General features: G+C 40.2%; 2 protein-coding genes across 2 annotated transcripts in view; one reads left to right on the top strand and one right to left on the bottom strand.

Moving 5' to 3' along the window:
- Window positions 1–24,954, top strand: part of MED12L (mediator complex subunit 12L) — a 321,906-nt gene that overhangs the window by 115,805 nt on the left and 181,147 nt on the right. The window lies entirely within an intron of this gene.
- P2RY14 (purinergic receptor P2Y14) lies at window positions 1,217–24,773 on the bottom strand. The gene is made up of 3 exons (XM_082625558.1): window positions 24,674–24,773; window positions 8,558–8,662; window positions 1,217–3,530 (listed from the first exon to the last, which is right to left on the bottom strand). Exon 3 carries the CDS (start codon window positions 3,502–3,504, stop codon window positions 2,491–2,493), a length of 1,014 nt encoding a protein of 337 aa, XP_082481684.1. The 5' UTR covers window positions 3,505–3,530; window positions 8,558–8,662; window positions 24,674–24,773; the 3' UTR covers window positions 1,217–2,490.

Below are 24,954 nucleotides of genomic sequence, written 5' to 3' on the forward strand. Positions count from 1 at the left end.
TCTATTCTATTGCACTGATCTATGTGTCTGTTTTTGTGCCAGTACCATCCTGTTTTGATTACTGTAGTAATCAAATTACTGTACTTTGCTGTATAGTTTGAAATCAGGGAGTGTGATACCTCCAGCTTTGCTCTTCTTTCTCAAGGTTATTTTGGCTTTTTGGAGTCTTTTGTGTTTTCATGCAAACTTTAGAATTATTTGTTGTAGTTCTGTGAAAAATTCCATTGGTATTTTGATAGGGATTGCATTGAACCCTTGGTAGACTACCTTGGGTAGTATGGTCATTTTAACAATATTAATTCTTCCAATTTGTGAGCAGCATACTTCTTTCCATTTGTGTGTGTTGTCTTCAGTGTCTTACAGTTTTCCAAGTACAGGTCTTTTACCTTAAAAGTTCTGATATGCAGTAGCTGTTATTCAACTCTTCCTTCACGATATCCTTATTTGCATTGCATATTGTTTCCTGAAAAATATTGCCTTTCATATTTCTGATTTGCTTTGGCACAATGGTTACAAAGGCAAAACTTGGTGCTTCTCATCTTCTTTTATAATTTCAGTTTCTCCTGTGGCCCAGTAGGGGACATATAAAACACCAGTATTTACTAATTTGTGCTGACCAATGGAAACTGTGAATAAACACAGCCACTTTCTTTTACAAATATATTTAGCCAAACAAATGCTATAGCAAGCTTAGTTTTGCCAGGCACGTTTATCATAGGTTTGTGATTTTGTTCTTTTTGGGAGAGGATATTTGACCCAGAGTTGGGAGCAGAGAGTTTTCATGACTCTGGAAGGTGGATACAGAGTGTGAAAATCTTCTCAGCTCTTCCTCAGTTTAAAATGTGTTTTCTCAGTTTTGCCTAAAATCTGATGAGGTCCTAAGAACATATGAAATACTTGTTTTGAAAAGTCAGTGGCAAATAGAATTTCAAAAATATTCTGTTCAACTCCTTCCTGGGTATTCCTATGCCTTCTTTCTTTGTATTCTATTAACATTTGTAATTGAGTGTACTAAAGAAACCACCCATGTCTTTTTTTTTTTTTTTTTTTTTTTCCGTACGCGGGCCTCTCACTGTTGTGGCCTCTCCCGTTGCGGAGCACAGGCTCCGGACGCGCAGGCTCAGCGGCCATGGCTCACGGGCCCAGCCGCTCCGCGGCACATGGGATCCTCCCAGATCGGGGCACGAACCCGCATCCCCTGCATCGGCAGGCGGACTCTCAACCACTGCGCCACCAGGGAGGCCCCCACCCATGTCTTGACTATGAGTAAATCTGGTAGTGTTTTTTGATATCTTGACTTAAGAAAAAACTTGACCCTATTAAAAATATTTTTTATTAGTACATATATGGTAAGGCTTGAAATACATATATATATATGAAAACATGACTTACAAAAATGTTTGAGAAGAACATTTGAAAGATGGGCTAAATGTCTTCCAGCCAGTTAATAGCAGAGAAAGGACTGAGCTTTGATAACTCATAAGCCAGCAACCATATCCTGTATCTGCACATATGAAATTTGTTTTTCAGAAAATATGATGTGTAAATTTTCACTTTATGTGTAATTTCTCACTCATTATTGTAAATTTTAGGTTTTCTTTTTATCAAGTCCAGTTGCTTTCTAAGAAAACTGCTTTTCTCTGCTCCTAGGGAATAAAGTGTGTTGCCAGCTGGGGATATTTGTGTGCATATGTCTTTTCCCAGACATCCTAGATTTTTTCCCCGTACCATTGAACAGGGGAAGTTTCTGGCAACTTATGCCACTATCTAGATTCCCTCTGTAGAGTTTACTTAAACATATTCTAGCACCAGAACACTAGGCTCATTAAGTGGCTTAGCTAATCTTCATATAAAACATATTTAAGATGTATCTTATATCATCCTCAAAATGCTATCAGAGAAAAATTACATTTTTTGCTGCAATGTACAGAGTTTATATCTGCTTTCCTTTGAAATGCCATGAAATAAATCAGTGGGGGATTTCTTAAGTAATTTTTTGGGTGTCTGCTTATCCTGCTTCTTCAAATCAGAGAAGATTTGACTTTTTCACTACAAACAGGCCTCTAATCCTTTATCAGACTGTGTCTGCTTTTAAGTTGGTCTTTAATGACCCTGTTGAAAAAAATTGCATAATATGCCAACTTAATTCTTGTGTTTAGGAGAAGGAAGATGCCCCTGTGAATCGTCTTGATTGCTTCCTGTTTTCCTTATTGCTATTTAACGTGCTATATTAACTGACCAGACTATTGATTATAAATTTAAACCTTCTATTTTGATGGGATAAGATTAACTAATGTATTATTTTTTCTTTGATGGTACAAAAACAAGCATGGAAACTTACATTTTAGTTTTATTATTGTACTAAATTGAATAGTAATGCCTAGAGATGATACTTATTATCGTGGACATGCTTCTTATTCATTTTCCTTTATTATGTAATTGAAGATTACAGTATGCATGCACAGACTTTATTTGAAAGGAGGTGGGAATTCACAAAGTATCTGTGCTTTCTTGTGTTACATTTCCCCTTTTGGTTTTGGAAGTTTCTAAGTCATGCTGAGCTTTTAATGGGATATGCAATTTCTTACATAAGATTTCTCTAAATGGATGGCATAGAAAGAAATAAATAATGGGGTCCAGGCATACGTTTGCAGCTGACAGTAGCAGAGAGAATTCTTTCACATAGAGCAGGATTTCTTTTGACTGGCAGCTGTAATGGGTTTCTGTTTGGCTCCGAGTGTAGGGGATTCTGGCAACATGGTAAGGTACAAAACAGACAAAAAACACGAACATGATGCTGAATATATTGCGGCTAGATTTCCTCTTGACCGAGATGGAATTCTTTCTGGACTTAAGGTGGGACTTAAAGATTTTCCTCGTGATAGCAGTGTAGAAGATGACTAAGGAAAGAAACACAATCCAGAAGATGGCTACAAAGATGTAGTTGGAGGCTTTGTGCCACTTGAGGCCCAGTTCATTCTTAAGGTCCATGCATTTAATGCGTGTGGCCTTGCTGACGCTCCGGTTGGTCAGGATCATGTTGGGAATGGCAAGCAGCAGTGTGAGGCTCCACACCAGCACCGCCAGGAGTTTGCTGTAGTTCACGGACTGGATGAACGAAGTCAAAACAGGCTTCACGATTTTATAATATCTGTCAAAGCCGATGAGCCCGAAGAACACGATGCTCACATACATGTTGACATAGAAGAGCACGGCCGAGACCCTGCACACAAACACATTCAGCTGCCAAGGGCCGAGGCCCGAGTCTCCCAGGATCTTAAAAGGAAAAGTCAGGCTCATCAGGAAGTCACTGACGACAATGTTTTTGAGATAGACGATGAAACTCTTGGAGCTGGGCACGTAGAAGAAGATCCACCCGGACACGCCATTGAGCAGGATCCCGGCCATGAAGACCACAAAGTACAGCACGGGGATGATTTGCTGGGTTATGAGGGTGTTCCGGGGGCAGGACCCCTCTGCAGGTGGGGCAGTGGTGGCATTCATCGTCTGGTAACTTCTGAAGGCAAGGCCTGGAAGGTGATGTGAAATAGTCACTCAAAGGGCAGTCACGACCTTCGAGTCATTTGCTGAGAAACAAATAAAGGGAAGGGCAAGAACTTGCCATGCCCAGCAAGTTCTTGAAACAAAGTTTTTGCTGTATATTCCTTAGGTGCCTGTCTCTTCCTCCCTTTCACCTTCCCTTCCTTCCTTTTGAAAAGGGCAGAATGGAGTAGACAGATGACAGGAAAGAAAAATTAGAGAAGCGGGACAGTCTGAGAACTGAGGGAATCATGGAGACCAGCATTTCCCTAAAATGATAAAGGTTCCTGTACAACTCTAAAGTTCCAGGAATGCTCATTTAAATATAGTCTCAAAGGTAATAAAGCTATAAAAACAGAGAATCTGTTTCATTTTATTCACAACTCTTTAATATATTAGGTGTAAGAGCTATTGACATAGACCCTACTTTTTAGAAAGCCTACCCTATGTATATTTTAGACATAGGACTATGTCTTACAAGCATACACATCCAACTATAACTGGTATTTTTGGTATAGGATTATGGGTACCTTTCAAAATTGAGATATTCTGTGTGTTTTTTTTCCCATTTAAAAACTGATTCACATTATTTTTATAAATTAGAAAACAAACAAAAATGATAGAAAGACCTTAAGCATTCTGAGAAATGCTCCCCAAAGTACATTCTAGATCTCTACTGTCCAAATGGTAGCCACTAGCCATATGTGGCTGTAGAGGTCTTGAAATGGGGCCAGTCCAGATTGAGATGTGATGGAAAATGCACAATGAATTTTGCAGACTTAGTACGCAGAAAATAATGTAAACTATCTCAATATTTTTAATATTGAGAATATGTTGAACTATTTTAGGAATATCCCATTAAATAAAATACATTATTAATCTTAATTTCACTTCATTTTACTTTTTTTAAGAATATGGCTACTGGAAAACTTTAAATTACATATGCGGCTAGCATCATATTTTTATTGGATGACACTATCCTAGGTATTACCCAGAACCTTCTTTTGTTAGAGAATCCTGTGTAGTCTTCACTGATGTTGGACATGATGATTTATGGCACAGGAAGATTAGAACTCTTTTGAAAGATTATTTGATACATCTAAGAAAATGTCTACTGCCCATCTTATCTGTAATGTCAACACCTTGCTTAACCCTTCATCGGTTGGTCCTTGCCCTCAGGATAAAGTCCTAACTCTTTAACCCTGAGCTACCAGAAGGCCCATCTTGGTCTGATCCCTACTCATTCTACTTCCAGTGATGAGTCCCTGCTGTTCTGAACCCTTCTACCTCGTGGGTTCCATGATTTCTCTCACCTTGGACCTTTGCACAAACTTGCATTTGTGTGGAAGACTCTTGCGCTACCTTCTTGGTTGGCTAACTTCTCTTCATCCTTGAGGTCTCAGCTTGGATGCCACTTTCTTTAGGAAGCTTTGCCCTCCCAAGCCTTGGTTGGGGTGGATTGGGTGTGAGGCCCCTTGTATGTGTGCTCATAGCTCTGTGCCTTTCTTCTGTCATAACACTTGTCTCTCCAGCTGTTTGTTGTTTGTTTCCTCTACTACTGTAAACTCCTTCAGAGGAGAGAGCCCATGTCATTTTTTTTTTTTTTTACCATTGTATTCCTAGCATTACATTTAGAACATTAGCTATTTAAAATATTTGTGAAATAATGAAATGCAATCTGGGAATATAAGATATGTGTCCCTGCTCTTAAGAAATTTACATCTAGTCAGGGATCATGGGAAAGAAAGACTGTGGAGAACAGTGGGTTCCTTAAGGACAGAGAATGTATCTTGTTCATCTTTGTATTTCTGCTGCCAAGCTTGGTGCTTTATACACAGTGAATGAAGGACTGTGTCAGTAACATTACGGAAGTGTGAGAAAGTAGAATTTGGAAATGTGGAATATGAAATTCAGTCACATTGCAAATAAAAAAAAAATCACACGTGCCAACTTTGTGTGCTGTTTCCCCCAAAAGAATATGTTGCTTCTGTGTACTCTTCCTGCAAGCATATGGCAAAACTAGTTACATTTCTAGCAATTGATTTTGCCTGTCCTTGGACTTCCTTTGAAAGGAAATCTAATCCCCTGCCCACTTGGCTCTGATCATAATGGGTTTGTTTGTAGGTCCTCTGTGGCCTGTTTCATATATTCCATGGTAAGTGAAGGGGCCGTGTTTTCTATTTTTAACTGTCCACTGTGGCAAAGAGTCTGTGTTTAGTAAATAATTGGTCTTGTCCTCTGATAGTAAGGTGCAGCTTAGTCTAAGAGCCAGTCTCACAGAGCTCAAGAGAATGCTCCCAGGGGTCCCGGTGCTGGGGACACAAGCCCCTCAGTGAGTGTGGTGCGGGGATCATGATATGTATTCAGTAATTGTTGGATTCACTGGAGTTTAAAATATAAAATTTTTTAAAAAGCAGATGTGAGTACATTTTAAAGTAGAGAGAAATATCAGCTATGTAATATACAACTAAATACTGAAATAGTGAAGAATTTCCAGAAATGATTTAATGAGTACCAAATTTCTCTCTTTATAGAAAAATTATAGAAGCCACTGTATATAGTAACAGGGAAGAATTTCCCAGAAATGATTTAGTGAGAGCCACCATTTCTTTGCTTTCCTTCTAGAAATCTGTATAAAGACATTTTCTCAGAATCTCGTGACTTTTGTCCTTTCGCACTGCAATATGTCTGAATGTAGCCTGACGCCATGGGTCCACAACTGTGCTCTCTGGTTCCTCAGAGTGTCAGGAATCTGAGCATATATGCTTTGCCATGCACCTCATGCCTCCTCCCTTACTCACTTTGAGGTTGATGGAAGGGGCTAGCTGACCCAGGTAAACTTCTAGAGCCGGAGTGCCTTCTGAAATGAAATGAGTACTCAAGGCTTGCTTGGGTCTTTCCCTCCAGACGTCTACTTGCTATTTTGGGCTGTTTTTAAGCAATGGCAGATCAGAGTCTCCGTTTGAGACGTGTTGACTGGGGGAAGAAGCAGGCCGTCACTGCTGCTCGTGCTGCCGTCTGGATGGATACAGCAGAGGCAAATTAAAGGCGCATTCTGTGCAGGTAACGAGCTAATGGTAAATCCGAGACAATTTTAGCGGTAATGCTCACGCGCTTAAGTCTGTTTTTCTTGAGCAGTAGTGTTGATGGCAGGGCACTGTGACCCCCAGGTACATAATTTATCATATTTGGTCCTGGTGTCTCAGAGTGTGGCAGCCTTTTCTACAGTGACGGATCAAGAGATGTGTGGAAAAGGGGCTATCTTAAGGTATCTGCGGCAAATGAGGCCACTTATATATCGAGACCAAAAGGCAGGAATACACGTTAGATGAAAAATAGGACAAGCTGATAACAGAGACATGTATCGCTTTGACCTTGTAACACCTGTCCAGCGTCCTCTCCGTGTCTTCAGTATAGAGGTGATTTAATATCCCGATAGAGACCTACTAAAACTTCAAATCATTTCACAGATGGAGGAAATAGTAACATACGGATGCTGATTTTATATGGTAACGTAAAAATAAAAAGAACCAAATAAATCAGAAAGAAAGAATGTCTTGATGTGGCCCAGCAACCCTCCATTCCCGGCCTCAGGCTCTCAGCTGATTTACTATTTCTAAGCAGCTTGTCCCAGCCCATCAAAGACAAGAGACAGGCAAAGGGGGAGAAAGAAAGAGGAAAAGCACCTCTGCATGATGATCAACCGAAATAAGGGACATTCTGTGGAGCCAGTTTGTGGAAGTGTAGCCAGCCCTGCCCATGGAAGTTGCTTCTGAGATTACCTCTGAATTTCTGTAGTGAAAGTGGTCATTACGTGAACCTTGAGGCTTCAGGGAACATAAGCACAGCTCCCTGAATTTTTTTTTTTTTTTTTTTTTTTTTGCGGTACGCAGGCCTCTCACTGTTGTGGCCTCTCCCGTTGTGGAGCACAGGCTCCGGACGCACAGGCTCAGCAGCCACAGCTCACGGGCCCAGCCGCTCCGCGCCATGTGGGATCTTCCCGGACCAGGGCACGAACCCGTGTCCCCTGCATCGGCAGGCAGACTCTCAACCACTGTGCCACCAGGGAAGCCCTCCCTGAATTCTTGAGACTTCATTTAAGAAGGATTTCAAGATAAACCATAATGGGGGGGAAAATATATATCTATATGTACACATATATATACACACACACACATAAAAGAAGAATGTGTGTGTGTATGTGTGTATATATATGTATATATATATACAGCTGAATCACTTTGCGGCATAGCAGTAATTAACACAACACTGTAAATCAGCTATACTTCAATTAGAAAAAAATATTATAAGGCTTCAGCTACTCTCAGGTGGAAATCTTCCTTGTTCCACAAATCCAGGTAAAGGAGAATGAAATGACTTGAAACGTTTTAGTCTATATAAACCGTCACTTTGGATCTTTGGTCACGTAATGGTGGAATGGATCTATGAGACCAAAAGACAGCTGTTAATGTGTAATAAGAGGGAAGAGATATGGGGACATATGTATATGTATAATTGATCCACTTTGTTATAAAGCAGAAACTAACACACCATTGTAAAGCAATTATACTCCAATAAAGATGTTAAAAAAAAAAAAAGAGCCTATGAATTGCTTTCTATCATCTTTTGGCAAAGTTTCATTTTAATCCAGATAGTGAGTGCTGTTGTTTGTAGTGAAATGTTAGGTCTCAGGATTGGGCTGCATTAGTATTTTCAGGTTGTAGAATATTGCATATAACCTCAGGGCTCTCTCTTTGGGCAGAACTTAGTTGATACAGGACCAGACAAGGCGATACTCGCTCCAGAAATACATTCATCTTAGTAAAAACATGCTGAGTTCATTACTCATCCTCTGTGTAGTTACACACAGTGACCCATTTTTCTCTTAAAACGGACCACCTTCCACTGTTCTGTGTGCTGTAATTCTGCTTTCTCTGAAGAAGAGAAGTTATTCCTTCGTAATATTTTGATGAAATTAACAAAGCTCTTGATAATACTAAAGGATTTGTTCACTTACGTTTTAAAATTTTTGTCTGATACGAGGTTTCCTTTCAGTGAAGTAATTTAGCCTAGTGAGTGCTTGTCATCTTGAAGTGGCCAAGGTGCTTCTTCGCTAATGATCCTGTATTGTAGGAGAAAAATGAAGATTTAATTAAGTTAAGTAAATGCCAGAATGTTTTTATTGAAGAAGTATGTGTGGTAGCAGTGTGCTTGCTTTTTAAATACAGCTTGTATAATTGTGAAATATTTCAACACTCACTGTTGTTGCTTTACTGAACTTCGTTTTGGTTGTCACTATTGACGATTACTGAGGTGATGTAAACCCTGGTGGGAACCTTGTAAACCCTTTACTTGAGAGGATTGCATATGAAGTGTTTTTAGTTATTGGTTTCTTTCCCCCCCCCCCCCTTTATGGGTTTGGTTGCTCAAATCAGCTCATTTAAATGACTGAAGTTAACAGTTGACCATTTTAGCTAGGAAATCATAGACAGGCTTTTTTTTTTTTTTTTTTTTTAAACCTTTGTACCGTTGACATTCTGGGCTAGACAATTATTTGTCCTGAGGACGGTCCTCTGCATTGTAGGATGTTTAGCAGCATTCTTGGCTTCTATCTATTAGGGGCCAATAGTATCATCTCCCTAAGTTGTGAACAAAATGTCCTCTGGGAGGCCCGATTGCCCCTGGTTGATAACCACTGGTCTACTTATGTGTGGACTTTGCCAAGATAACATCTGAAAGCTATATTGTATGATAGGAAGAGGATAGGTTTGGCAGAATGGTGGTTGGATTTGGTTCTGCCTCGGTCTAGGTTGTCACCTTTCTGAATTCTTTAAGGCAACCCTTCTCAGACTTTAATGTGCGTACATATTTCCCAGGGCTCCTGCTAAAATGAAGACTCAAGATTCCACAGGTCTGGAGCTGGTTATAATGTTGATACTGCTAACCCAAAGAGTACTCCTTGAAGAGCAAGTTTTTTTGTTTTTTTTTCTTAAAGACTGTACATAGGGGACTTTAATAAATATTTGGTGAGGAGGGTAAAAAAACAACCTTATTTTTCTTTGCTGTAGTTGGGACTTGAGGTAGGGAAAATTTCCATTAAAAGGAGCCTGAAATCTAAGATTTTTCTTAGAGTTTACTCATTATAAATTTCATCATAATAATCTCATCCTTCTAGTCTGGAAATATAAATAGATATTTTATGGAGAACCAGTGGTAAAAAAAACATATTTACCTAGAATAGCCCTAAAAGGTCATGAAGTTCTCTTTAGAAATAAAACAAAGAGATTTAGTTCTCTGTGGTGGAATATTATATTTGATCCAGGTCAGTACTGAGCATGTTCTGGTCAGGAATGATATCTTCTAACTTCAGGACAGTGCTTACTCCCGGAGAAGGAAGGAGGGGCAAGGGATGCCATAGGGTGGTTGGACTTTAGCTGTATTTGTGGTATTTCACCTCTTAAATTCTGAAACAATGATGCCTAAATATTACTATCAATTAACACGGGGCGATTAAGTGTATTGGTGTTAACCAACATTAGTTTCTGTAGTTTTGTGTACTTGAAATAGTTCATAATTAGAAAACAAAAATGTATATGGAGGGACTTCCCTGGTGGCACAGTGGTTAAAGAATCCACCTGCCAATGCAGGGGACATGGGTTCGAGCCCTGGTCCGGGAAGATCCCACATGCCGCGGAGCAACTAAGCCCGTGTGCCACAACTACTGAGCCTGTGCTCTAGAGCCCGCGAGCCATAACTACTGAAGCCCGCGTATCTAGAGCCCGTGCTCTGCAACAAGGGGAGCCACGGCAATGAGAAGCCTGCACACCGCAACGAAGAGTAGTCCCTGGCTCGCTGCAGCTAGAGAAAGCCGGCGCGCAGCAATGAAGACCCAACACAGCCAAAAATAAATACATAAATTCATTAAAAAAAATTCAATAAAAAATGTATTTGGAGAATGAATTGCTTTCAAATCACTCTTTAATCAGTACCCACCTATGATGAGCATTTTCCTTCCTGTTCTTTGTTCAGTTCTTATCTGACGACAGTCTGACAATTCCTTCTCTGTCCTTACAGTCCAAACATCAAAAGCTTTGATCCAAGGTGCCCCAAGATCTTTTCATATGAGATAAATATTTGTTTTCTAGATGATTCTTCTAACAGTAGAAAGTAGTATAGATGTGTGTCATCATTGTGTACATTTCTAAACTTACTAAAGCCATTTTCTTATTATTGCTGCTTTTATCTCCCTTGCTGTAATGTGTGACTTTTTTTTTTTTTCTTCTCTTTGTGGTGCCAATATGTGATATCCTAGATGGTTTCCAGAACAGTCCTAAGGGTTGAAGAGAAGGGGAATTTATATATGGGCTACTTATTCAGTCTTGTAGTCATATTTTATAACATTTTATGTTACTCAATACTTTATAACATACTTTATATTTTAAAACTTTTATACTATTGCATAGTATTAATTAATTCTTAAGTCTGTCATCAGGCCTCTGGCCTTTCTTAGTCTCTGGTCGGTTGAATATTTTAGAATTTCTTGCATCCTCACTCTTGGTCCTGCCTCTTTTTCCCAACGTTGTGACTCCTTAGGAGTGGGTCAGCAGAGTCCTCTGCTTCTAGGTCATAGACCTGTTCAAGGGGAAGTCACTTGAAGCATGCCAGTTTATTTCATAGAAGGGGGTCAAAGGGGAGGGAGGGAGTGTTGGGCAGAGAGAACTCTCGGACACATGCACCAAGACACACGAGAGGACAGCACAACAGGGGGGGACACGGATTGCCCAAGCTCTTGAGTTACACGATAGAGCCTTGCCAGTCAGTGACTGTTATCACCATTTTGCAAATGAGGAAACTGATGCTGAAAATGGTTAAGTAACTCATCAAAGGCGAATTGGGCAGCTAATATGTGGCCAGACAGTATTCACATTTATGTCTATTCAGCTCCAAGCCAGGTCTCCTCTACGCCTGAGGGAACTCAGGGCAAGCATGTTCATGAGTATGTGCATGTATTGCCGGCCCTTCAGCATTTTTCTAGAGTATTGTTTTTAGGAATCACTTAATCCAGTATTTTTTTTGAGGGAAGGTGGACACGTGCATGTGAGTTGGTGGGTATGTCCTTTTTGATCTAGGTGTTAAAGGTCTACAAGGTGTGGATGTCTTCAGTTTCTCCAGTTAGTCTCTGGGTACCACTGAATACAGAAACTCCATAACGGATGGTGAGTTAGTATGGATGGTAAGCTGATAATGATACCCAGACCTAGTTTTTTACTTTTAATTCCAACCACTTCCCTTAAAATACTTTTAGCAGAACTCTTAGCAAAGTGCAAGACTGGCACCTCCTCGAACCCGGGTCAGTCTTCACATCTTGTGGTGATGCAAGCAGATCAGGGGAGCTGGGGGAGGAGGGCGAGGTGTGGCACAGGTGCCAAACTTCTGGGGCCATGGAAATGGCTACCCATCCTAGCCTCCGTACCAGGAGCTGCATCTGGATTGTCAGGATAGATTTTGGGGGATTTTCCACCTACAATCTTTGGTATAGCCCAGGGTTTCTCACCCTTGGCACTATTGACATGTTTTTGAGTTCCAGTTCTTTGTAGGTGAGTGGTCTGGTGCATCGTAAGATGTTTAGCTGCATCCCTGGCCCTATCCACTAGGTGCCAGCAGCACCCATGACTTAAGACAATGAAAAATGTCTCCAGACATTTTTTTAAATGTTCCCAAGTTGAGAACTACTGAAATAGCCCCTTAATGGGGCTGTTGTATTTGGTATCATTTTGATATAGGAATAGAATTTTGTCAGCTCTCACATTGGTGCTAAACCTTAACTGTATGTTGAGTAACTCAGTAGCGATTAAGTAATTCATATGCTTAGGTCTCGGAATGTGAAGTGGGCTTTCTTTACAGCTCTGTTGGAATAATGGGCAGACAGTGCAGTATAATGGTTAAAAGCATGCATGTTGGATGTAGTGGACCTTGGTTAGAAATATGGCTCAAGGGCTTCCCTGGTGGCGCAGTGGTTGAGAGTCCGCCTGCCGATGCAGGGGACACGGGTTCGTGCCCCGGTCTGGGAAGATCCCACATGCCGCGGAGCGGCTGGGCCCGTGAGCCACGGCCGCTGAGCCTGCACGTCCAGAGCCTGTGCTCCACAACGGGAGAGGCCACAACAGTGAGAGGCCCGCCTACTGCAAAAAAACCCAACCCCCCCCCAAAAAAACAAACCAAAAAAAGAAATATGGCTCAATTTCTTAGTAGCTGTGATATTGGAATAGTTACAGAGGGCCTCTATTTTCTGTTTTCACATCTCTAAAGTGAGAGGGTAGTAGTTGCTACCTCACAGGGTTTCTATTCCTATAAGAATCAAATACCTGGTGCCTGGCAGTGTATGACTCAGAGGAAACCTTGGGGGTTCAGGGAGTGACTCAGCTGACAATAGACGAATTGGAGGTCTCTGGGAGTCTCAGCCGGCCAGGACTTCCCCTGGGTCAGCCTCCCACGGTGTGCCCTACTTCCCCACATGTATTTGAGGTTGATGTTCTTCTGCACTGAAATGCAGGGCTGCAGTGTGCTCCAAACCTCCTCGGGACTCTGGCCCAGCAGTGCTTGCCTGGGGGAAGCTGGGGGAAGGCCGTTCTTCTTATGGTCCCCGGGTTCTCGTCCCAGGAAGCGGCACTCAGCAGCAGGGAGCATGAGTGAAGTCCAGAGCATTTCATGCACTTACTTGGCAGTCCACACAGGCCTGCATTTTTGATGTGAGTGATGTAAAGCTGTGAAACTCCTGTCTTCAGAGTTTTGGGAACTGATTCCTTTCTCTATCTGGAATTAGATTGAGCTGTTAGGATTCCTGACTTATTTTTTTCCAGCCTGTTCTTCTACAGCATTGTTTTGGAATATGTGGTTCTATTCCCTGGGGTGAGGCAAGGAAATGAACCTCTGACCTCTTTTTGCTTTACTGAGATGGTGTTTGCGTTTCTCAATCAGGCGTGCAGTACTCAGTTCTTCAGATCTTGGGGCTTAGGGCCTTAACGCATATCCCTTTGCCAGGGGGCTGGGGAACAGATTTTCATTTGTGAGGAACCAACAACTTTACTGAGCTAAATATCAACCAGGTATATGTTTGTTCAAGATTCAGGCTTGCATATTCCAAAGGAAAAGAATATAAATATCCAGAACTTTCGATGGGAGTGGAAATACTACAGAGAAGTGATTCTCCTACACTTTAAAGCCTAAAATTTATGTACTTCCTACCTGCTGGAGGAATCAGTAACCTTTGATGCAATAAAATATATTGTTACACTAACTTATGAATTGGGAAATGCTTTAAATGAATTTGTATTTTAGTAAACACAGCATATGACAATGAAGCAACTACATTCATTGCAAAATGAGTAGGACTTAAATGTGAAAGATGCATTTTTATGCAGCTTAGAGATGGTGCTCAGGGTGCATAAGGAAAGAAAGACCTTTGCTTTTTATGAGTCCGAGGCCCATCCCAATGGGATCCATTGTTGAATGTAAGTGTCCTCTTTAGATCAATACATTTGTGATTGTTTCACTTTTCATATGAATCTCAATATGAGTCAGTCATATATGTTTGTTTGTTTTTGCGGTACGCGGGCCTCTCACTGTTGTGGCCTCTCCCGTTGCGGAGCACAGGTTCTGGACACACAGGCTCAGCGGCTGTGGCTCATGGGCCCAGCTGCTCCGCAGCATGTGGGATCTCCCCGGACCGGGGCACGAACCTGAGTCCCCTGCATCGGCAGGCGGACTCTCAACCACTGCGCCAACAGGGAAGCCCAGTCATATATGCTTTGAGAATGCTGTCTTACATCTTGCCATGCCCTGTGGGTGCTATTAGATGCCATTTCATTATTGCCTCAGAAGTAATGTCTGAATGTACAGAATCTGATAATAAGAAGTGCTCCTTTCCATCTGTAACATGAATTGAATTTCATGCTCATGACCTGCTTGGACCAGGACCAGCTTTATTTTACTCCATGGTTGGTTTTTTGTTTGTTTGTTTGTTTGTTTTTCTTTTTTTAATTGTAGCCTACACTGACTTCCTTTCTAATCTTTCTTTGTACATTGTTGCTTTCCTCTTTTGTATTTTCAGGCTCTCTCTCAGTCTAGAGGCTACTTTCCTTCAAGGTATAAACCTCCACAAGTTTTCAATAAAATTTGTAGGTCTTGAAGTCCTGATACCCTAATAGCTATAAACTTGCTCAAGCCATTTCCAACTTTAAATAACAAAAGTAAAAATCCTCTGTAGGTGGAAAAGTAGCAATCTCCAGTATCAATGAGATTATCTTGTTTCTAAGTATCACTACCCACTAACAGGGACCAAGGCTCCTTGGGGAAATGACTGATTTCAAATCAGGCACAGGGAAAGGTGAGTTGATACCTTGCAGGCAAAAAGCAAGGAAGTGCTCAGACCAATGAGGAAATGTTAAGGGGGTGGGGGGTGGGGGAAAGGACATGGTGGGAGCTGACTTGGTGGCACTTCTAAATTCAACAGTTTGGATATCAATAAGAAGGACAGTAATAGATGAAAATACTTTAAAAAACAAACCAAATTCAAGAGTTGATAGTGATATTAAAAATACAGATGAAAAAGGGAGGATGAAGACAGGGACAAGCCCTTCTTTGTAGAAGAATGTCAGCTAGAAAAGGTAGAAGGAATGATAGAATTAGAAAGTCAACAGTTTGCAACCTCAGTGTAATAATTGATTCAGGCAACAGTCTTCAGTGTTTGTGAAAAGTCTCTTGGTGAAAGGTTGTAGGAGAACAGGATGTTCCAATCTAAAAGCATCACTCAGATCATTTAGAATAACAAAGAAAAAAATGGTACCTTTTCATCTGGCAGTCACTGAATGATTGAACTACCAAAAACGGGATAATTCTATATTTTGCCTCTCGATATGACTCAGTTAGATGTACACAACCTACCTTGTCGAAAAGCTAATCATGGATAAGCAATTGGACAAATTCAGAACATGGATCATTCTATAAAACAGCAGCCCAGACTCTGTAAATAAATCAATGTCATGAAAAGCAAACAAACATGATGGGGTGGGAGGGAGCAGTTCTAGATCAAAAGAGGCCAAAGAGAAATCATGTGCTGTGTGAACTGTGATCGGTGACTGGGGGCAGTGGAGGGTAGCACTACAGAAGTTATTTTAGGGCACTTGTGTGAATCTGAATACAGACTGTATATTAGATGGTGTTATTGAATTGTCTTAATTTTTCTAGGTATGGTGATGACATGGTTAAGTAGGAGAATATTCTTAATCTTCAGAGATGCGTATTGAAGTATTTAGGAGGGAAGGGTCATGATTTTGTGCAACTTACATTCAAAATGGTTTAGTAAAAGAAATGTAGAAAATTTAGTAAAAGAAATGTGTGTATATATGTGTGTATACATGTTCTTTTCTGCTGGTATATGTAACTATATATGTATACATGTGTATATATATGCATACGTATATGTATGTGTTTTATGTGTGTGTACCAGTTTTGAGGGAAGGGTCCCTAGCTCAGTGCCTGACACATAGCAAATGCATAACAGTCCCTCAGACTTCTCTGCTAACCTCCTTACCTTTTCTTCTCAGTCACCTCTGGGAGCTTCTCTGCCTGTCCTTAAATTGGTGTTTCTTATTCTCTTCCTGGCCATCTCCTGTTCTCATTCTCCCCATTCTTCTAAGCCAAAATAATCTTTGTTAAGAACATTGCTTAAAACTGTCATCTATGAGACAAACTTTTCCTTTCATCTATCACTGATGCTTTTGGCTCCTATTATCAGGATGGTGTTCTTGGTGTTAGGAATCCTGCCCTTTTAGAGCCCAGAGTCTGGTGGTTCTGGCCTCTGAGCAGCCTCCTCTCCCATCCGCACTGAGCACCTCCATTTCCTGCAGTTCTGTGTCTCCCACAGCCCCGGACATTGTGGAGCCTGGCTGCTTCACCTCCAGAGCTCCCACTGTTGTCTTGTCATCTCTTTCACTCTCATCACATTGTATAGCAATAATTGCCATTCGTTGGGAACTTTACCTGGTACCAGACACAGGCAATGGTAATTGCTCTTAAAAATACCTTTTCTTTTTAAAGGAATATTTGATACTTTGAAAAGAATTTTTTTTTTTTTTTTTTTTTTTTTGCGGTACGCAGGCCTCTCACTGTTGTGTAGGCTCCGGACGCGCAGGCTCAGCGGCTATGGCTCACGGGCCCAGCCGCTCTGCGGTATGTGGGATCTTCCCGGACCGGGGCACGAACCTGTGTCCCCTGCATCGGCAGGTGGACTCTCAACCACTGCGCCACCAGGGAAGCCCCGAAAATAATTTATGCAAAGAAACTAAAGCACAACAAAAAGAACACAGCGCTGACTTGAGAGCCGGAGCCTCACCAGTACTCCAGCTTCTCCCTTCTCACTCCTCCCTGGGCTGTGCCTTCCTCCACTGAGAGGGAATCCTGACCTGAATTTTGTGTTTCTTATTTCCTGCCTTTAAACATAAATGGTTTTAAATCTATATGAACATAGATTCCATTATAAAAATTGTTCATGGTTCATCATGTATGTAGTGTTCCAGGACTTTTTTTAATCCCCAGCTCAGCATTATGTTTCTAAGGGAATTGGAAAGTTTGGAAAAGGAATTGGAAATAGTTGGAAAAGATGAAGGTTCACTCACCCTATAGCTGAGCATTTTAATTCCTAACTCTATGCCCTAGAAGTCTCTCTTCCAGAAGCATACCAAGTATGTATGAGAATATCCATGTACAAGGATGCTCATAGAAACACTGTAATGGCAAAAACGTAGAAATAGCTCAACTGATTATTAACAGGAAAAAGGGTTAAAAAAATGTAGTGAACTTTTGTGCAGCACTGAAAATGAACGAACTACAGCTATGCACTTTTAAATCCTCCAGTCGACCTGATAAGACAGAAGTAATCTCTTATAGTTAAGGAAACTGAAACCTAGACAGTTTGAGTAACTCGTCCAAGGTGTAAGAACTAGTGTATTGTAGAACTGAGATGTGGGTCCAGGTCAGTGTCATTCTAAAGCCTTAACTACGAGGGAATATTGTTGCCTGTTGACAAGTCCTATTTTTATTAGCTTGTCTGTTCTACTGCATGGAGAGAGAGCTTTGTATTTTCATCCAGCTCAGCAAATAGTTCATAGTAGAAGTTGCATGAATTTCTGATGAATGACCTAAAACACTGTTATTTTACGTAGGAAGAAAGCTGTGTATGGAAGCTTAGTGGCTTGAACAAGTTCTGAGATGGTAACCAGAGCACCTACAATTGAAACCCAACTCTTTTCAAGCCCCCAGTGGCTGTAGCATCTTAACCTGTAGGTTCTTACCTTGGTTACATGCCTCCCCTCTAGTAGGTGGCTAGGAGAGGCCTGGCAGATATAATGTCAGCATAACTTGGATTATTACTACCCCACATTCCTTATCCAGGGGCCACAGGTGCTCTCCTGGTGGACAACAGAGGCCTCTCATCAGCTGTGTGGCTTTTTTACCTATAATATGAATCTGCCCAGCCTGCAGCAGCAAAAGCCCATTCTTCTATCTCTCGAATGTCCCTGACATGGTCAGCCTGTGGGAAAGTGCAGGTATGTTTGTGTGTATGGGATAGGGGTGTAGAGAAGGCAAAGTAGCAGATATTTGTTGCCTTTGGCGAGCAAGCCAGTACGTGTCACAAAACATTATTGAGCTGCTTAGTTTTTTGGCCCAGTGAAACAAAAATTGAAAAGAAAAGCAAAACTTAACTGCCTAGGTATCCCCTTGAGCTTTTCCTTGCCCGCCATCCAGCGCTGGACAAAGCTCTGAGCACGTACATTCTTATTCTCTGTCCCAGATAAATCGTGAAGGGCTTCTGTTCCTTTGTAAACTGACGGGGGCTCTTGGCAAGGGTCTACAGACATGACCACAACCAGGTTTTGTCAAGCAGTGCGTAGGAATAGTAGGAATACCCAGGTGAATTTTCATTCACACTGTCACCACGGTCATGTTGACACCCACTTCTAGAAAGGTGAACCTCACTGGGGCAGAGGTGCTCAGAGTCCTGACCTCTGTCTGTGGCATTGTCTGTCTCTGGCATCTGACTGTGGCTGCCTCATATTGGTCTCTGTTCAAGCGTCACCTTCTCAGGGAGGCCTTCCCAGTTTAGGACACCTGACACAGCCAGGCGCCTAGCCAGCGCTCCACACCCTCTCACCATGTTTTGTTTTCTTCAGGGTGGTCTTCGTTATTTAAAGTACTATTTATTTTCCGATTTATTTCCTCCATCATCCCTCCACCCACCCCACCCCCCACCCCCCATTCCTACTATGCCGTGAAGGTAACCTTCATGAGAACAGGACTTATTTCTCTTGTTCACTGTTAAATTAGCGCCTGGCATATAGTAGATGTTCAGTAGATGTATATTGAATTTATGAATGAATCTATCTGTACAACTTTGGTCAAATTAAGGACTTGATTTACTTAACTGTCAAATGATGAGTCTGTTCAGGACCTCAGAGTGTTACAGTTTCTATGTGCGTAATAGGTTAAAATGTATAGATATCTTTTAAAATCGTTGGTGCATAAAGCTGGATTCACCATAGTCTTATATAATCATATGGCGTATTCTTATCACGCAAGGTTCATGCAAGGTTGGCTCTAAAATTTTTATTTGCTTATTCTTAATTACGTTAATAATTTCCCTCAAACTCAATAACCAAAACAAAAGCCGAGACTTTGACAGTTAGGAGCTGCATGTAACTGAATTCTCTTTCTTCCCACATGCCGTCTCTCTGGCCACCATGCACCCTGAGCCCCATGTTTTTCATTCTCTCGCGGTTTTGTTTTAAGTTGTTTTGTTACATCTGTATGTATTCCTAAAAGTGTGTTGTATGTATATGTGTGTATGAAATTGTGATTTTAAAAGAAACATATGTAATCATTTAGTCATTTAGATCATTTAGATTTAGATACCACATGTTGTCCGCGCTGATGAGCATTGTTGCCATAATTCATGTGTTTTGATGACTGTAAACATTCCATCGTCTGACCATGCCACGGTTCATTCATTCAGTTTCCTATGTTTGGGATGTTTCCAGGTTTTTGCCCTTCTGAACCATGCCAAGGTGCATATCCTTGACGTCTCTTGATGAACATGTGAAAGAGTGTCTTGTGTGTATAAATAGAGGATTTAAATTGCTGGATCATAGGTATATGAATGTTAAGCTATAGGAAATAATGCCAAACTATTTTCCAGAGTGGTTGCAAATCCTCTGTGGATACACATCTTCTTCAACGTTTCCTATTCTCGGATGTAAAATTTTTTGCTTATGAAATGTTACTACATTGTGGTCCTGATTTACATTTCCATGATCACAGTGATATGGGCATCTCTTCATGTGATAATTGGTTATTTCCATGAAATGTCTAGTCATATCTATTGCTCATTGTTCTTTTGGGTTGTTTGTACTATTATTGATTTGTAGAAATCCTTCAAATATTGTTGATACCTGCTTTGTTGGGTATATGTATGGTGAGTAGCATCTCCCAGATTGTAACTTGTCCATTTTCCTTTAAAAGTATATTTTGATAAACAAAAGTTACTAATTTTATTATTTTCAAATTATCAATTTTTTTCCCCGAATTAGTGCTTTTTTGTATCAAAAGAAAATTTTCCTATGTCAAAGTCTCAACTGAGGTGGCTTCCGGTTATATTGGAGACACTGAAGAAAGGACTCTGTAACAGGGTTTGGCTTTAAATATAACAGAACTATAAAATAGCTAAATGCAAATCTTGCTCAACAGACCTGCATCCTGCCCGTGCTGGAAACAGCATTCGGGTAGTGGCTCCAACTTTGCCTTTCTTTTTTATTTTTTAACATCTTTATTGGAGTATAATTCCCTTACATTATTGTGTTAGTTTCTGCTGTATAACAAAGTGAATCAGCTATACATATACATATACATACATCCCCATATCCCCTCCCTCTTGCGTCTCCCTCCCACCCTCCCTATCCCACCCCTCTAGGTGGTCACAAAGCACGGAGCTGATCTCCCTGTGCTATGCAGCTGCTTCCCACTAGCTATCTGTTTTACATTTGGTAGTGTATATATGTCCATGCCACTCTCTCACTTCGTCCCAGCTTACCCTTCCCCCTCCCTGTGTCCTCAAGTCCATTCTCTACACCTGTATCTTTATTCCTGTCCTGCCCCTAGGTTCTTCAGGACCACTTTTAAGATAACGGTTCTTACAATATGGTCTGTGGAACCATGGAGTCCTTGACACTCTTTCAGGGGGGCCATGAGGTCAGCGCATTTTCAGAAGGATACTAACATGTTGTTTGCCTTTTTCACTCACTGTGCTGACATCTGTAGTAATGGTGCAAAAGCCACAATGTGTAAAACAAACCTGCTGGTACTTGAGCACAAATGAAGACCATGTACCCAACTGTCTGTCCTGTAGTCATTGCCTACCTTACGTCCATGCAATCTTAGTAAACAAACAAAAAAACAACAACACAAAAAATAAAAAGCTAAGTTAACTTTACAGTGACTGTGTTGAAGTAATACATATTGTACATTTGATTAAAGTGTGTGTCTTAAATATTTCACGTGACCTTATAGGAATGGTTCACAAAGCACTTCTGCTGTATATGATGGTTGTCTAGAGGAACAACACTTGAGTAAGTTGCGAGTTGAATTAGATGCTTTCTTCATGGAATACCATTTTTACTGGAACTAATGATACATAAACTATAGCAGTTCATACTTGAGTATTTGGCAGACATTTTCTCAAAATTGAATGAACTGAGCCTTCAAGTCAAGGAAAACAAATAGCATTACTTTCCAGTACTTAGAATGAAATCAGTGCCACTATTAATACTATTTTTTGATACTATATAATGAAAAGTATCTGTATGTCAAAATTCTGGATGAATGTACCTCTCCAAATGACCAAGGATTATATGATATAAAATCTAGCAGGGGTAAAAGATTTCTTCCAAGACCAAGTTATGCTAAAGGATTTTAATGTAACAGAAATATTCATTGACATGGATTTAGTTCCTACTTTGCAAACAGCCTTTAAGAAACTGCCACTTTTTGAGTTTTGGTGTGGTACCAAAGAAGAAAATCCAGAAGGCTATTAAAATACTTCTTCCTTGTCCTGTTATATATCTGTGTGAGACTAGATTTTCTTCTGTTTACTTTAACTAAAAGTACATTTTGAAACTGATCCAGTGCAGAAGTGGATATGAGAATTTAACTGTCTTAGGCGAGATGTTAAAGAGATAAGCAAAAATGTAGGATAATGCCACTTTTCTAACTAAAACTTTTGGGGGGAAATATAATTATTTTTCACAGAAATGTATTATTCATGTTAACATTTGATGCTATTTTTAAAGCGAATTAAAAATAAATATTTTATGAATTTCAGAATTTAAATTTCTAATATAGTAAAGATTGCTAGGTATAACAACATAAAAGCTCTTTGGGCTTCTCAGTAGTGTTCAAGGGATCATGAGACCAGAAGTTTGACAATTCTTGGCTAAAATATATTTTGCTCTATTTTCTAATAAGGTTTTTTTGGGGTTAGTTTGCTTATTTTAATATGTCAGCTCTTAATCCGTCCAATATGTGGCCTGTCTATAAATACCAAAAAAAAAAAAGACACCAGACCTTTATGAAGAGTGATTAAATGAAAAATGTGTATAACTTCCATCTCTCATTGTAACTCCTACACATCAGATATCTTTCTTTTTTTTTCTTTTTTTTTTTTAGGTTTTTGGTAAGGTTGTCTATTTGGTTATCCATCCATCCACCAAACATATGAATTAAGCAAATAATACCTCTCTTGTCTTCCTCCCACCCCTTTCTGTATGGGACCACAACCTGTGGGGCTCATGGGCCCTGACCCAGATCTCCACGCTCCCTAGCTGTCAGGCCTACTGACTGTTCTGGCCTGGAGGGACCGGCCTCTTTGTTTACAGTGGTCACTGATGGTTAGTTGGCACTCAGTAGAGTGCCAACTAACAGGTACTCACTACTTGGGTACTGACGTGGTGCCCAGTTTTCTGTTGGAATGACAGGAGGTAAATTGGGAGAAGTATTCATTTCCCCTTATTTTATGAGTTCTTATTTGGCCCCCTGAGTGTCAGAATCAACTCAATAAATTTCCTGTGGGATTTTACTCTTGCCAGTACTACCTCTAACTTAATAAGTTACTAGCAAGGAAGAGGGAGGAATTCCATTTTTACTGAGTAACTCTTAAGGTGCCGGGTATTAGCATGTCTCAGTTAATATCTTAGTAGCTCTTTGGGGTGACAGATGGAACAGAGGTATATCAAAGAGGCAAAGGAGCTAAAAAACAAAACAAAAGGTAGCTCAAGCTCACAGTAGATTCAAATTCAGCTGTTTGTCTGCAAAGTGCCTGCTTTTTCGACCAGGTAAAATTGCCTCTCTAAAAACTTGAGTCCCAGTACTACTGACTGTTTCATACAATGTGATTACTGCCATTATTGTGTGAGTACCTAGTTAAGGGGCAGAGCAGTCCTGCACACTCTTGCATCTTCAGCTTTATTTGTGTATAAATCACAATTTTTATTGGACACACTTATCTCCTTAGGTCAGAGACAAGATGGGGTAGGCGAAAGGGCATTGGATTTGAGGCCAGATGACCTTTTCCTTTAAATTCAATCCTTGGTCTTTATTAGCTGTGTTATCCTATTTGAATCACTGAACCTCTCTGGACCCCAGTTTCCTAATCAGTAAAACAGAGCCAATGATAGAAGTTCTTTCCCAGTGTAATTTGGCTGCTGGAAACACCCGGTTTTGATAACAGAATCTGTGCAAAGGCTTTAAAAGCAGAGGAGTACCTATAGGGATAATTAGATGTACTAGGTCTTAGTAGCATATAAAAATTATGTAAATTATTATTATTGATGTTTCCCTCACCCTTCGACTTCTGGGGCTACCTTTTAAGACTGTTTTCTTTTTTTACTAGGATAAGTCATAAAATTGCTGATATTTGACTATTTTTTATCTGCAGAAAATGTCCATTTCATACGGTTAGGTTAATGCTGATACCTTTAAAATAGTTTTTAGTAAAATTACACATGAACAGTCAAAATAAAATCTAAATAGTTGTACCAGAGGGCATAGGGCAAAAAGTAAAGAAGGCTAGATCTTGGTTATGTTTTACAAACCAAACTTTTACTCTGGATTTTTCTTTCTCATGCTATCTGATGACACGTGTGAATCTCTAGTAGCCAGTGAAATGTTTTGTGTTGAAGAAGCACTGAAGGCCATGAAGCATCTTTCCCAGGATGGGTGGGTCTGATATCGAGAGTTGGCCCGAATGGAGGAAAGAGGAGTTAGTTGCAAGTGCCAGTCTCTTCATTTTAATTATGTTAAGTGTGAGATCTACCTATATGTCTAAATGTCTATACTGTGTATAAATAGATAGATTTTTTCCTGTGAATGCTTTCTTTAAGCGGGGAGAACTGGCAGGGAGGTGGTAGGTATAAAAATGAATGAGAGAAGACTTAAGAGGTTGCTGTTTCTCCATTTAGAGAGTAATTTATTAAGAAGGACGTCACAACTTATAACAAATACTAAATTTAGTGATTTAAAAAATTTTTGTTGGCGGTGGGGGGGAGCTGTTTGTCGTTGGTCAATTTTGCTCTAAACCTCCGCCTTCTTTCAGTTGCAATGTTCTTACAATTTCTCCAGTAAATGGGGCTCTTTAAAGAAAGATATTTTCTTTTTGGCTGGGAAATAAACTGGAATGGATTCTAAGCACAAATTAAGTTTTAAAATTATCTATTAGTTTAGCACAAATTAGGTTTTAAAATTATCTCTTAGTTTAGGTTCTATGGAATTTACTACTCAAATTTCTAGAAAAGCAAGCAATAGAAGTTCCACAGGTTACATCCCTTGGCCCTGCCATCCACAAATTAAACTAAAAATGCTACCAATGATTGATATTTAAGTGTTATGTGAAATCTCAGAGGAAGAAATCAGAAGTTAAGAATCAAGGACATGAAAATCAAAACTTATAAGACATTAATAATAGCTAGAACAGCACCCATGAGGCTTATTTAATTCCTGTGTTTTCCTTTGAAAATCAATTGTGACTCACCGTTAAATCCACACCAGTAGCCCAGGCATTTACCGTTTCAGAGAAGATTTAAAATGCTTCCTCAATTGAAGTGTTTCACTTTGGTTTCAGTTTTTAGTGAGGTTGTGTCCTTTTGTGCTCTTAAACCAAACCTTCTGTTTTTCCCTCCAGCATTTTAGTTCTTTATTGGACTCCCTCAGCTCTGAGGATTACATCATAACCCAGCTGTATTTGTGCCCTTTACCATATCCAAAACTGATTTTGACTCACTATCCACATACACACAATCTTATATTCTACAA

Source organism: Mesoplodon mirus (assembly GCF_964341445.2).
Source record: "Mesoplodon mirus genome assembly, chromosome: 6".
NCBI lineage: Eukaryota > Metazoa > Chordata > Mammalia > Artiodactyla > Ziphiidae > Mesoplodon > Mesoplodon mirus.